Source organism: Eupeodes corollae, chromosome 2 (assembly GCF_945859685.1).
Source record: "Eupeodes corollae chromosome 2, idEupCoro1.1, whole genome shotgun sequence".
NCBI lineage: Eukaryota > Metazoa > Arthropoda > Insecta > Diptera > Syrphidae > Eupeodes > Eupeodes corollae.
The window spans coordinates 131,530,536-131,544,727 of NC_079148.1; the positions used below are offsets into that span (position 1 = coordinate 131,530,536).

The following is a 14,192-nucleotide window of genomic DNA, read 5'->3' on the forward strand; positions in this document are numbered from 1 at the left end:
TTGGTTAGAGAAAACAAATACAAAATGTTATAAGTCGTTTGGTTTGATTCTGAATATAAGTTGGTTTTTAACGGGTTAAGTGTACTGGGGAGGGGAGGGGTTGAGTTTCTGAATACAAAATATGGGGTCGATTGGGGTAAATGGAAGCATCAGTTTTTTTCTGCCGTTAAAATTATAATTTAAATTCCAGAAACATATTAGCAATACATTTTGAATTGTCGTGCAACAGATGCATTATACCTCGTGTTCCTTTCTTTCTGTTTTTAGTTGAAATTTCTGTTTCAAAGTTAATGTGTCTCAAAAAAAGTAAGTCAATTAATTAAGTCTTTAATTATTTTTGTGTATAGTGTGTTTAAATAAATACGTGATTAATATTGTGTAATTATTTACTTATGTAATCTGTTTAAACAGTTTATCGTAATAAGTAGTTAAGTTCCCATATTTAAAGTATTTTCATTTACTCCAGTAGAATTAACGTCGAGGGTAAATGAAAATATAAATTTGGGGTAAATGAGAACAGTTTTTATACTAAAATTGTATTTTAATTATTCGATACAGTGTAAAGAAATGCCCCGCACATATCAAAAAAGAGATCCCCTGCCCAATACGACATTACTGATCATAAAAAGGCAGCTTTTTAGGTTGTCAACAAAAAAATGACATTCCGGCAGGGTGAGGAATATTATCATATTCCAAAAATTTTTATTTTCAAAAAAATAAAAGGCCAAAAAACACCCCTCATAATAATGGGAGAATACTTGCCATTCCTAGATAATATGAGGATGAAATAGTTCGGTGTCTTATAACACGCTCAGAAATGGACATTCCTTCTGATAAAAAAGGAATGCGGTAATTAGTCGGGGAATATATTAAAGAAAGCGGGAAGATTGGTACTTAAGGTTTATGAAGCCCAATCCCCAACTTTGATTAAAAAACCCGTACAATTATAAAAGGTTAGGAAGGATGCAAGGAATCCCTTTGTAGTTTATGATTCCTATGATTAACTCCAAAAAGTAATAGAAGAAGATCAATTAGCCGATTAACCACAGTTTGTTTTCAACGCAGACGAAAGTGGCTTTCATCACGATCCTAGTCGTATTCGTGCAACTGGCGTAACAGGAAAAGCTTTGAGCAGAATTTCTGGAGGATCTGGACGTGAATCAACAACTGTGCTGGTATGCGTGTCTGTGGATGGTCCAGTATTGCCACCATTGATAATTTTCAAAGGTGTTCCTGTACAAGCCAGGTGGACTTCCAGCCTTAATCAGTCAGCTTTGCTTAAATATGATGGACATTGCAGTCACAGTAAGCGTTAAAATCATTGAAAAATGCACTTAATTGATCTACAAATAAATAAGTTTAACTTTTATAAATGTACAAATATTGTTTTCATTACCTTTTTCACAGTTTTTCAACTATAAGAACACTTTTCATAAACTGAATTCATTTTTAATCATGGGGTAAATGCAAACATTTGATTAAAATGAACAAGACTGGTTGCATTCTATAGAAGAATCATTAGTGTTCACATTTGTCCCATTCCGAAGTCTATAGCAAGCAAGAGCAAGAGAAAACAGAAAGACGTTTCATTTACACCTGATTTTAAAATAAAATGGTGTAAATGGGAAAGCTTCGAGGGGAAATGAAAACACCAAAGTATTGCACTAAATATTCAAGGTAACGTGTTTTAGCTATTAGATTATTAACTCTTCTCATTATTTTATAAGTTTAACACTTTTAGAAGTTCAAAATTGCTTGTATTAATCTTTTTTTTAATTTCAAAATTGTGTCTTTTGGAATTTGCAAAAACTGTCCCCAATTACCCCAACTGACCCAATATTAAAAACAAATAAAAAAGTGGTAGGATTTTCTTAATTGAGATCGGGGGCATCATTAAACATAAACTTAGATTTCGTTAAGAAAATTGTAGGCCACTGACTTCGAGACGGCCGGCGTGGCGGCGTTGGTTTAGCATTTGACAAATCAGGGACTGTCAAGCAAACGTCAGGATTAACTTACAACTAGAACAAAGACGTATAAGGCTTAGGGTCCCAGTCCTTATTAAGAAATACGATAATCGTCAAAAAACCGTTATCGGTAAGTTGCGATTGTTTTTTTTTTTAACAATACTCTTACGTATTACTACGTTATCGCAGGTAGGCAATGAGCGTGAATGCATTTTCGTAATTTATTCTTATTTATTATAGTTCCATGTCCTGGATATCGATTTTTTGGGTATCGGTTTTTTACCGCGTTTCAAAAATAAATGAAAGGATTTGGTAACAGTTTTTTGGGATTCTTTATTTTCACGACATTGACACTTCCTGGGGATCATTCCGTAAAACGAATATCGTCAGACGATATCGTTTCGACGATAGTCTTACTTCACTTGCACAAGGTAGTTAGCATGTTTGGATTGACTTGATTCGATATGACATTATTTTTACAAATTTTCAAAATTTTTCATAGAGAAAAACCAAGTTTAATAACAGTTTCAGGTTATTGAACAAGCATTATCTTTCTTTGAGTTAATTTTGACATTTCAGTCGTACTGAACGATCTTATACCGAAACCATAGCGATAAAGTTACGTGAAGTAAATTATTGACGATACCGTTAATGATAATCGTTTTGACGATTATCGTTTCGGAAATTACGGAATGACTCCCCTGAATAAGTGCATTCAAAGGCTTTCAAAATCCCCCTACTGACTTTTATCCAGACACATTTGAATAGGGCTATAGGAAGGGGAGCTGCAAGCATGATAGTGTTGCAATATTTCTTATGGTACATTTTAAACGTAGAACACTTTTGAGACTCAAATCTAATATTTTAAAATCAGAGCTTTGTTCCTCCAAAAACTGATTTCGAAGGCATAGCCTTAACACAGTTCACATACACAAGTATCAAAAGGATAGACAATTTCTAAAAACAAATTTGGTATTTTTTTGGTACATCATATAAAATTCTATCAAAAAATTAGGGAAATTACCTTTTCTATCGATGGAACAGTCTTCTACTTCTATGTATTTCTTCGCAAATCACCAATGTGTTTTGAAAATCTCTTTTTAAATCCTAGCAGAGTTTAGTATTTTTTTTTATCGTACGCAAAATATAGACAAGAGAACTGAAACATCCTAATTAAAGATTTTTTTTCGATTGCGAGAAAAAAGTCAAAACTTTCAAATTTTTCCCATGTATAGAACTTTTTTGAAATTTCAGAAAGTTGAAAAACTTTAAGTCATGAAACCATTTTGTGGGGAACCCTAATGTTGTCTTGATCAGAATTTCAGTATTTTACGTTTGTTATGATGTAAATGAATAGACTATCCTAGGGTTGAAATCATTTCAACATTAACGATAAATATTTCTGTTGGGTGATGTTTTCAAATGCTTTATACTTCAATTAATATTGTAATTGTTTGTTAGCAAAAACCGTTAACCAAAATATTTCACCCTTCATGGAATTTTCAAGATTTATAAAAATTTTACCCGACATTTTGCTCAATTTTTATAAAGAAAATTCAATTTAACGATCGGTTCTTGCAATCCCAAAATAACAATTTTCCCTGCCTCACACGAAGTTTTTTTCTTCCTCAGCAAAACCCAACACATTAAAAATATATTAAAACGTCAATTAAAAAGAGATAAATGGCCATTTAAAGGTCATAGAAGGTTATCATCTTCTGCTAAATAATAAGTCACACATTTTCTTTTGCTCATAAATATTTTATTTTTATTCAATAGAACCTTATCTTGTTTTAGCTACCACTATCAACAAACATTGAATTAACAATTGATTATTGTTCTTAAAAAGCATTAAATTAGTTTTACTTAATAACTAAAACATTTATTACAATTATCGTAAATTTGTATAAACATTAATCAAGCAACACAAAAACACAAAGCAATTCGTTTTCCTTTTTTTTAGTTAAATTTTCCTTGTTCTGGTTTAAAATGGGTCCCTAAGTTAATGAGTTGGATTCGAAATCCAGTTTATTGTGAATGTTTTGTAAATGTTGAATCTTTTGAGCATTTATTCAGCTGGAATCAATGAGGTTATGGAATCCTTTGTGATAAGTTGCAGCAGTGAACCATTGGCTGGACGATCTTTGCCTTGTGTCCAATTGTGGAAGAGTCTAAACAGAATTGATTATTAAATGAAACGTTCTCAGAATTTGTTTATTTAACTTACTCAGCAACTTCAGTGAGAGGTGTCCATGTGGTGAAGTCTGCTTTTGGCATCCATTTTCGGTTCATTGGAGTGTCCAATGTAACAGGTAGAATGGACAACACAAGAGAATCAGCAGGTAGGCCGGAGTCTGCTCCTGCAAGGGATTTGGTAAGCTGATGGACAGCTGCCTTAGCCATACCATAACCAATCATGCCTGGTGTTCCCTTGAGGGCTGGCTTGGCGCCTGTCAGAGCCAATACTCCACCATCTTTCAAGTGTTGAGCAGCAACGGCGGCAGAAATAATCGACGTCCAGACACTTTGGCGCCACATTAAGTCGGAATTCTTTGCCAAATCTAGGGGAAGAAAAAATCATAATTTAATCTTGGGTGTAATGAAAGTCTAAAAGCTATAGTCAAACCTTTTTTGGCATTTCCTCCAGCCCATCCTCCAGCTACACAAATGACAGCATCTAATTTCTCCCCACTGAGGGCATCGCCGACTTTCTTAATCACCTCTGTTTCTTGGTCAGCCCAAGATCCATCACGTGGCACTACAATGCTCAAATCCGCATTCTCGTTCTCACTAAGGTCAATGCTTCCAACCCACTGTCAAGGATCACATTTATTATTTCTCGACTTTCACAAAATTCAAATTAAAAAACACTTACATAGTTGTTGGCCTTGAAATGAGAAACGCAAGCAGCACCGAGCGCTCCTCGACCACCATAAACTAGAACTCGTCCCACAGACATCATTAGATTCTTTGCCAGTTTCTGTTTTTCTTCTCGCGAATGTGTACGGCTCGAGGCAGTAAAAGTAACTGAAGAACAGTTGTGCTGTCGAAAGAGAAACTACCTTCAAGTTAAACTCGTGCTAATAAGATTGTTATCAAGCGAGCTTCGTGCAGGTTGATTGAATTTTGATTTAATTTTAAAGATTTAATTGCCCTCAGCCATAAAATGTAAAAAGGGAACAATGAGATTGCAAAATAAAAACACAACCAACTGTTGCAAATCAACTCTCACCCAAAGCCCCTCTACGCTGGTCATTGAAACCGGCTTTGAGGAGGTGAGTCATTGCAATCAGGTGAAATTTTTTAAGTTTAACTTGTTCTTGGAAATTAATGAGGCGTTAAAATGTTTATAATGCGTTTGGCCAGAAAACCCCACAACTAAAAAAGGTTATGAGCAATGGACCAAACTTTGATTTGTCTTATTCAAGAAATTGACAATGATTTTTTTGAAATGCTGAAGAAGAGAAGAAATTTATAAGTAGATGCATACCTGAGCTTTGAGTTGATATTAAAATGCAGTTATGATAATTTGATTTTAATTGATTATTTCTTTTTATTGAAAGTTGAATCGATTGCGAAAATTTGGTATTCAAGAATTCAAGAAGTACTTCGAGAATAACTCAAAAATCTAATTCCAACTCCAATTTTATCGAAATGCCACTCAATTGATTTTGACGTTTGTAAAATGAGTTTGTTTTTCGGTACAGTGGTATACAAAACTCAAGCTTTTTATAAGGGTGAGGGCCTACTGTTTTAGTTAAATAATCATTTTTTTTCAACACGATTTAAGAAAGCAATATAATTTTTTAAATTCACTAAAAAATGGCGAACGTTTTGCTTTGCAAGAAAATCCTAATAGGGGATCAGAAATGGAGCGAGGTGATTCAACACCCCTTGACTTTGAAATTTCATGAAAAGGATATATTTGATCTTTAATATGGACTGTTAGCAGCCAACTTCACGTGGTGTGCTGTATTTCTCGATGTAACTAGCCTGTTTGTAGGTTCAGCGGAAAAATGAAGAAACTTTTGAACTTGATTAATATAATTTGTTTATTTTGTAAAACTTTATAATAATATATGCCCGTCCTTAGATTCTTTGACACAAAATATTTTGAAAGCAAAGAAACAACAGATGATGTTTAAAAAGTAATTATAATTTTGTTCGCAAAACCTACAAGAGGGCAAGTGCAGCTAAAGATGTGGTATAACTTTAAAAAAGAGTTGTGTGCAAGAGTGTGAGCCATCAGAGATGCCGCCTCTGAAGTGATAGGTTTCACACGGCCACCAAAGCGAAAACCCTGGTTTGACGACGAATGCCGGCAAGCGCATGTAGTGAAACAACAGGCATACAAAACGGCACTGCACAAAAGGACAAGAGCTGCTCGCAAGCTCTACGAGCAAGGGAGAGAGGAATACCGGCTTCTTAGATTTAAAAAAAGAGAGAGAAGCGCGTGATCGAGGAGGTAGAGGGATGTCACAACAGGAATGAGGTTTGTAAATTTTACCAAAAGGTAAAAAAACCTCCCAAGGGTACCACCCACGAACCGAAGCCTGTAAAAGCGATCAGGGAAACATCGTAGTACAACAGCAGTCTATGTTCAGAATATGGAAAGACCACTTCTCCAAATTATATAACGGCGATGACGAACCAAATTCTGCTGTAAGGGAGATAGAACCATTCAACCTAGACGACGCAGGTCCACAATTCCGACGACCCAACCTTGACGAAGTGAAGATAGCTATATCTAAGCTGAAGTCAAACAAAGCTGCTGGAGCTAACGGCTGCCAAACTATTTAAAGCAGCAGGTGATGACTTGGTAGTGATCATGCACCAACTCATCTGCAAAATATGGTCGGAAGAAAGCATGCCCGATGAGTGAAATCTCAGCATAGTTTGCCCGATACATAAAAAGGAGACCCTCTCCAGGAACTTCAAATCGATGCCCACCATCTCTTTATCGATTTTAAAGCCGCGTATGACAGCATCTATAGGGAAGAGCTCTACAGAGCAATGTCTAGTTTTTGCGTCATTGTCAAACTTATCCGTTTGTGCAGAATGCACGCCGCTTTATCCAGGTTGCAAAAGATCTCACCGATGCATTTGATGTCAAAAAAGGTTTAAGACAAGGCGACTTCATTAATATAGTTCTGGAAAGAATTGTGCAAAACTCAACCGTCAACATTAGAGGCACAATCTTCTAAAGGTCTACGCAGATATATTGACATAATTCGAAGATCAAAGCTTGATGTCAGTGGAGTGTTTTTAAGCATTGCGATGGAAGTGATGAAGATGGGTTTAGTGGTAAATGAGGGCCAGACCAAGTATATGCTGTCATCAAAAAAAGACATTGAACAACGACGTCTTGGACAAAACGTCACCATAGACAGCTATAACTTTGAGGTAGTTAAGGATTTTGTCTACTTAGGCACCGCTATTAACACAGACAACGATACCAGCTCTGAAATCATACGAAGAATAACTCTTGCAAATTCCTGTTTTTTGGACTTAGAAGTCAATTGAAAAGTAAAGTCCTCTCTCGAGCATCTAAAATGACCATCTATAAGACACTCATCATCCCGGTATTTATGGCCCTGAGGACTGAACCCTATCAAAGTCTTAGGATGCTTCGAGAGAAAAATCCTTCGAGTGATTGTTGGTCCCGTACGCATAGATGGAGAATGGAGGAAAAGATATAACGACGAACTGTACGGACTGTACAGCGACACTGACCTAGTTAGCAGAATTAAAGTCTAACGGCTTACATGGCTGGGTCATGTAGAGCGAATGTACCCGGAAGGTCTTCGAATCCAATCCCGAGGGACGGTGCAGTAGAGGAAGACCGCGACTTAGGTGGTGCACTCAGGTGGGTGAAGACCTCAACCAACTTGCCGTGCGAAACTGGAGACAGCTAGCCAGGGACCCAGCTGTCTGGAGACGCATGTTGATTGAGGCCCAGGTCCGCCCTTAACTGTAGCGCCACCTTAACCACCCGACCCAAAGAGCTAAAGCTCGGCTACAACGTGTGTGGGGACTCAACAAGCCAAGTAGTTCTGTCGGCTTACACAATCTTATCGTTTACTGTCTATCTATTTCAGTCTATCTCGTACAAAAAATGAAGGAATCAAATCCCTAATGTCTCTTTATCTCGTTTACATATTCTTCGTCAATTAAAAACTTTTATTATGTGGGGTTACTGTTTCGGTCATGTTTTTTTCTTACAAGTTTCGTAATTTTAATATATTTTTCCGAATAAATGCCTGGACATTTTGTATTTACTTTAAAAACCTCTTTTTATGTTGATTATTATTCTTGAGCTCGAAATGAAAAATAATCAATCTAGTGGACAATTTTGGACTGGGTCTAAATAGCTTGGAGTCAATTAACTTGGTCGTGTATGTCCAGTTTAACAAATTTGAAGAAGTTGCCGTGTTTAAGCCTCAACATACGTATTTCTTCATTAAAAACAGAAATATTGGGATGTGTGATTTAAAATGTACTCATTTGCAAAATACAGATAGGCCCTACTATCTTAAGCGAATGTTTTCAAAATATCTCCAAAATTCAGCAAATTTGGTTCCATTTTCTTTGGTAGTTATTTGTACTTTTAATTCCTGGAAAGCTACTATAATTCATGATCTTGGAAACAGAGGCAGTGTAAATCACCGATGCACTTTTTAAAGGTCTTATAGCGACCATAAAGTCCATGTTTTTTTTAATGTTTCTTCTGATGGTTTGGCAGAAGTGATTCCAATAGCCAACTTCTTTAAGTAAGTTCGCAGCTACCTTCATAGCCCGTAATTATGATTGGTGGGCACATCTTAAAGATATATTAATCAAGGTTGGCGAATAAACGCTCAATATCCTCCTGTTTCAATGTTTACTTATATAATTAACTGATAGCTAAATGATAATTTTTATCCCTTAAAGGCAGTTAAACCAAAATATGTTCTCAATAATAATCTTCGAAAAACGTTGATTTAGTTTTATTAAAAATCAGAAATATCAATATTGCATTTTTTTAAAGCAGTCTATCAACAATTCTTCTCAACTTCAAATTTAATTTATTTCGATACACCCTCTAAATTGTACCAGAACAATCACATCCCTAAACTCACTCTAATCTACTACAACAACCTTCAAAATAATAATTTTTTTGGCATACAGATGTACCAACAAAACACAACTAAAAAAAAAAAGAAAATTTCTCCCGTCGTGGTCGTGTCAATTTCTTTTCGCTTCATTCGGGTTTATTTTATTTGTCTGTCCTTCCAATTTGCAATTTTTACACGATAAACAGACAAATTCACAAGCCACACAAATAGCTAAACCAAATCCAACTGCTATTGCCCTCGATCGAAGCCCCTGTGCCCTGAGAAATGCCCCAATAACCTGCCTGCCAGCCACACAATGGAGCGTCGAGTAAAACTAAAAACAATAAACCCTCATATCACCTGCAAAATTTGCGGAGGATATTTCATTGATGCCACAACAGTAACCGAATGTTTACATACTTGTAAGTGAAAATTAAATTCGATCCTTGTTTCATTGGGAAAGATAAATCATTAAATTTGTGTCCATAGTTTGCAAAAGTTGCCTGGTGAAGCATCTGGAGGAGAAAAAGACATGTCCCACTTGCGAAAATGTAATCCACCAGTCTCACCCACTCCAGTACATCAGTTTCGATAGGACAATGCAGGATATTGTTTATAAGTTGGTACCAAATCTGCAAGAGGGTAAGATTTTTGTTTGTAATTCCTTCAAGTTTTTTTCAATTTTTTAATACTCCGTGTTTTTTTTATAAGATGAAACCCGAAGGGAGCGAGACTTCTATAAGAGTCGTAATATGCAATGTCCCAAAGACCAGCCTCAGAATCACGACGACGACAACGAGAAGGTGAATGAGGCGCATGCCGAGTCGGATTACCATCGGCAAGACGAACAGGTCAATGTGTGCCTGGAGTGTATGAGCAATAACTTCAAAGACCTGCAACGCAGGTTCATACGGTGCAGCTCGCAAGCGACGATAACGCACCTCAAAAAGTTGGTAGCTAAAAAAATACTCAATGGGATCGAAAAATATCGCGAGGTGAGTTTTAATTTATTTTGTTGTATTTCTTTATCTTTTTGACGAATTTTTCAATTCGAATATAATTTTGCTGTTTTGTAATGTGATGTGAGAGTGCACATCAATGGAGATGGAAGAGACAAGGCGAAGTTATTTTCAGACTTGTTATCTGAAGGCCGCTACGATGCCGATGGCTATTTATATAACTTTTGTCCTTGTGTGGCTTTATCGAATTTTTGTTGCATTTGCCGTCGTTTCGTATTAAGAAGAATTAAAAAACAAAAATTAAAAAAACAACACCTGTCACTCGGTCATCGAACCCTCGAAAAAAATCATTGGTTAGATCAAGGCCAAGTTGAACAAAGAACAAACTAATCAGACGCGATTTGCTTAAGAGTAATTTTATAAAAATGATGACGAAATTCAACAAAAGCAATTATAGAAATTTTTATTTTATAATTTCATAATTCTGGAGAAATTGATAATTTGCTTTAATTTGAATGTGATTTTGACTACTCTTCGTACTTGTTTCATTGACTTGCTAACATCTTAACAGAAACATTTTATAAGTACATAGGATCCTTCGACCACGATTTGTAAGGATATTTTTGTTTAATAGAATATGCTAAACGGCTTGCAATTACACAGAAAAGTTTTAATTTAAATGCTTTTAATGGTTTTTTAATTCTTAAACTAAAAAATGCAGCACTGATTTTATCATTTAGCTATATTCTGTAAAACAGAAGGATATTCTTTATCACCTTGTTTAACTTATAAGTTTCGTATTCTTCGAATTTCATATTATCATTGAACTTGAAATTTCGATTTTTCTTAAATTAGAAATTAAATATTTTGCAGCCGCTCTTGGTTGTCGTTTGACCATGACTTGTAGTCTTATTCTTCTTCAAATTTATATCTCATAGCCTTCATAAAAGTGGGGAGAATGGCTGGGCAAGATTGGGTTGGCTCTAATCCTTATTTTGTTGTTTTATTATTAAAGTCATGTAAACAATTAAAGCAAGGACACGTTTCGCTCGGGATCAGGTGTGCACCAAACGATTGGGACTGTCAACTGAAATCGATAGGAGTTTAGCATACAAAACATCCCTGGTATTGTTTCAATAGCAAAAATGTCTGTTTTCTGTCTTTTTTATTTTGTCATCAACGGGTATGACCCCTGGGCTTAAATGAACTTAATTTTTTTGTATCAAAATAAATATCAATATCAATATCAATATCAATATCAATATCAATATCAATATCAATATCAATATCAATATCAATATCAATATCAATATCAATATCAATATCAATATCAATATCAATATCAATATCAATATCAATATCAATATCAATATCAATATCAATATCAATATCAATATCAATATCAATATCAATATCAATATCAATATCAATATCAATATCAATATCAATATCAATATCAATATCAATATCAATATCAATATTAATATCAATATCAATATCAATATCAATATCAATATCAATATCAATATCAATATCAATATCAATATCAATATCAATATCAATATCAATATCAATATCAATATCAATATCAATATCAATATCAATATCAATATCAATATCAATATCAATATCAATATCAATATCAATATCAATATCAATATCAATATCAATATCAATATCAATATCAATATCAATATCAATATCAATATCAATATCAATATCAATATCAATATCAATATCAATATCAATATCAATATCAATATCAATATCAATATTTATCGACTTTATCAGTCTGTCAGAGGGAGTGACTTCTACTTCGCCTTCTTCTCAGCATCTTCTGCCCTCTTAACTCCCTCAAAATGTACCAACTTTGCTATGAAAATAATTGAATTTTAATGTTTTATTTCAGATCGATATATTGTGCAATGAAGAACTCTTAGGAAAGGATCACACTTTAAAATTTGTCTACGTAACGCGGTGGAGATTTCGTGAACCTCCGCTGCGTCTTCAATTTAGGCCTAGAGTAGATTTGTAAAAAAAAATTTAAGAAAGTAAATCAAAGCTTAGATTTTAGGCTTCAATTAAAGCTTTCATTGAAATTCATGGTTAAAAATTGCGATTATTAATTTTGTGATATTTTGAAAAGAAAATTAGCTTTTCTTTTTGATGTAAAATTATTGTTCGTTATGTACTTTTGGTCCTAACATTTTCTCAATCATCATAAAACAACTCTTATTCATAAGCTTTAAATTGACATCAAAATAATTTACTAATTTTGTTCCCTTAATATCTGAAAATTTTCAATGGTAGAATGATGAGTTTCAATGATAGGTACAATTGATTGCTTAATATTCGGCCTTATCACAGGAACCGTCGTCGGAGACCTTTCGTACCACAAAGAACAAACAAAGTATTATAGAATTTAACGATAAAGATGTGATACTTTATCTTTGTCATTTCTAGTACATATCTTCTTTGACTAGGCCTATGATAAGGGCGAATATGTTATATTAAAAAACAAAAAAGAGATATTTATTTAATAAACATCCAACAAACAAAACAAAAAGAATATTATTTTATGTAATTATATTTTTACCAATTAAGAACAAATTTAAACAAAATTTTAACAAATAAAAAAAAACAAAAAGCATTACAAACAAACAGAAATTAAAACAAAACAAACAAAAAAGAAGAAAATCATAAAAAAGAGAATAAAAAACTGATAAAATAAACTTATTACGTTTAAACCCAACAAAAAAAAATAGAAACAAAAAGAAAAACCATATAAGTAAAATAATTTATCTGTAAAATAAACAAAAACAAATTAATAGGGAAATGATTAAAACAAAGATTGTAGGCAAAAACTTAGAAAAGAGAGAAATCATCTTAAAAGTAAAATTTAAAATAAACAAACAAAAAAAGAAAGAATAAAATGATATTTTGTAATATTTTCATACCAGAAAAAAAGAAAAGAAAAAAAAAACTGATAGCAAACAAATCAGATTCATACAATTTTTACATTTACACTAAGAAACAAAACATAAACAAAAGTATTTATATTTACATTCGATGCAAATTCTCGAAAAGAAATACATATACTTAACAAAAATGTAATATTAACAAAATAACAATTAAATTATATTATATTTAAAAAAAAAAAACAAGAAACAAAACTAAGAATCTAGATACATTTTTATTAAGTAATTTTCTCTTTTCGAAAAAGTGAGAGTACACTCGAGTTGGCTTGTAATGTTTTTCGTTTCAGCAGCTTGTTTTTGTTATAATTTGCTTTACATTTTTTGAAAATATTAAACAAAAAATACATAAATGTGTATAATTAAATAGTATAATAACGATAATATAGTTAATTTTTTTAAAAATTAATTTAGTCCATCAAAACCCATTTCATTGCCATTTTACATAAAAATATTCGTCACATACTTTACTTTGTCTGATGTTTTCTATTTTGTTTTAATTTATGTCTTTTTATTTCTCTCTCTCTTTCTTTCTCTCTTTTGTCAGACACATAAATGGTTTTTAATTTTTTATTTCTGTTTTTCTATTTCAAAACTAAAACATACACATTTCTATGTAGGAACTTTTTGTATTTATATATTCCCTGGCGTAGTCAGTGGTAATATGTTTATAAAGATATATTTTTTTTGTTTGTTAAATTTTATATTTTGCAAATTATATTTTTTTTATTTTACACATTTCTTTCTTTCCGCGCAAACATACCCTTTTTAAATTTATATAGTTTAATAAATAATAATGATAATAAAAATAATAAATGTAAATAGGAACAAATTAACAAATTGTATTGTATCAATAAATTTAACATTAACTTCTGTGGCTTTATTATTAGCTAGGCTACTAAAAGAATAAAAAAAGAAGAAATATTTTGTAGTTTTTTGTTTCTTTTGTTTAGATATATATTTCTTTTTTTAGTTCTTATTTTATTCCTACAAAAATAGTTTTATTTTTTTATGTAAAGATTTTATTTTTTATTAATTTTAAATGCAAATAAAACAAAATCAAAGTCATTGGAAGTTTTTGTGTGTTTTTTTATTGTTTATTTATATATAAATAAAAAATAAAAGTAATTAATAATAATTGTATAAAAAATTTAATAATAAAATTATATATACATGCATACATATATATTGTATAAA

At 32.7% G+C, this 14,192-nt stretch overlaps 2 protein-coding genes across 3 annotated transcripts; one reads left to right on the plus strand and one right to left on the minus strand.

Annotated features, from left to right (window-relative positions):
• Positions 1 to 3,707: 3,707 nt before the first annotated feature.
• Positions 3,708 to 5,609, minus strand: LOC129947607 (dihydropteridine reductase). 2 transcript variants are annotated; one of them, XM_056058237.1, is made up of 5 exons: positions 5,458 to 5,609; positions 4,843 to 5,010; positions 4,594 to 4,780; positions 4,195 to 4,528; positions 3,708 to 4,138 (listed from the first exon to the last, which is right to left on the minus strand). In XM_056058237.1, the coding sequence occupies exons 2-5, from the start codon at positions 4,927 to 4,929 to the stop codon at positions 4,036 to 4,038; spliced, it is 711 nt and encodes a 236-aa protein (XP_055914212.1). In that variant the 5' UTR covers positions 4,930 to 5,010; positions 5,458 to 5,609; the 3' UTR covers positions 3,708 to 4,035. The 2 variants fall into 2 exon arrangements, with proteins under 2 accessions (XP_055914212.1, XP_055914213.1); XM_056058238.1 differs by having other exon boundaries at positions 4,843 to 5,025; positions 5,458 to 5,577.
• Positions 5,610 to 9,142: 3,533 nt separating this feature from the next.
• On the plus strand, positions 9,143 to 14,192 carry LOC129946933 (polycomb group RING finger protein 3). The gene is made up of 4 exons (XM_056057316.1): positions 9,143 to 9,483; positions 9,551 to 9,703; positions 9,773 to 10,056; positions 11,930 to 14,192. Exons 1-4 carry the CDS (start codon positions 9,378 to 9,380, stop codon positions 12,053 to 12,055), a joined length of 669 nt encoding a protein of 222 aa, XP_055913291.1. The 5' UTR covers positions 9,143 to 9,377; the 3' UTR covers positions 12,056 to 14,192.

Bases quoted from the DNA above. Each gene is read 5' to 3' on its own strand.
- LOC129947607 (XM_056058237.1), bottom strand. From the start codon at position 4,929: ATGATGTCTGTGGGACGAGTTCTAGTTTATGGTGGTCGAGGAGCGCTC. The intron at 4,781-4,842 runs GTAAGTGTTTTT...GATCCTTGACAG, and splicing joins ATTTCAAGGCCAACAACTAT to TGGGTTGGAAGCATTGACCT. The intron at 4,529-4,593 runs GTTTGACTATAG...TTCTTCCCCTAG, and splicing joins TGGAGGAAATGCCAAAAAAG to ATTTGGCAAAGAATTCCGAC.
- LOC129946933 (XM_056057316.1), top strand. From the start codon at position 9,378: ATGGAGCGTCGAGTAAAACTAAAAACAATAAACCCTCATATCACCTGC. The intron at 9,484-9,550 runs GTAAGTGAAAAT...TTGTGTCCATAG, and splicing joins AACCGAATGTTTACATACTT to TTTGCAAAAGTTGCCTGGTG. The intron at 9,704-9,772 runs GTAAGATTTTTG...TTTTTTTATAAG, and splicing joins GGTACCAAATCTGCAAGAGG to ATGAAACCCGAAGGGAGCGA.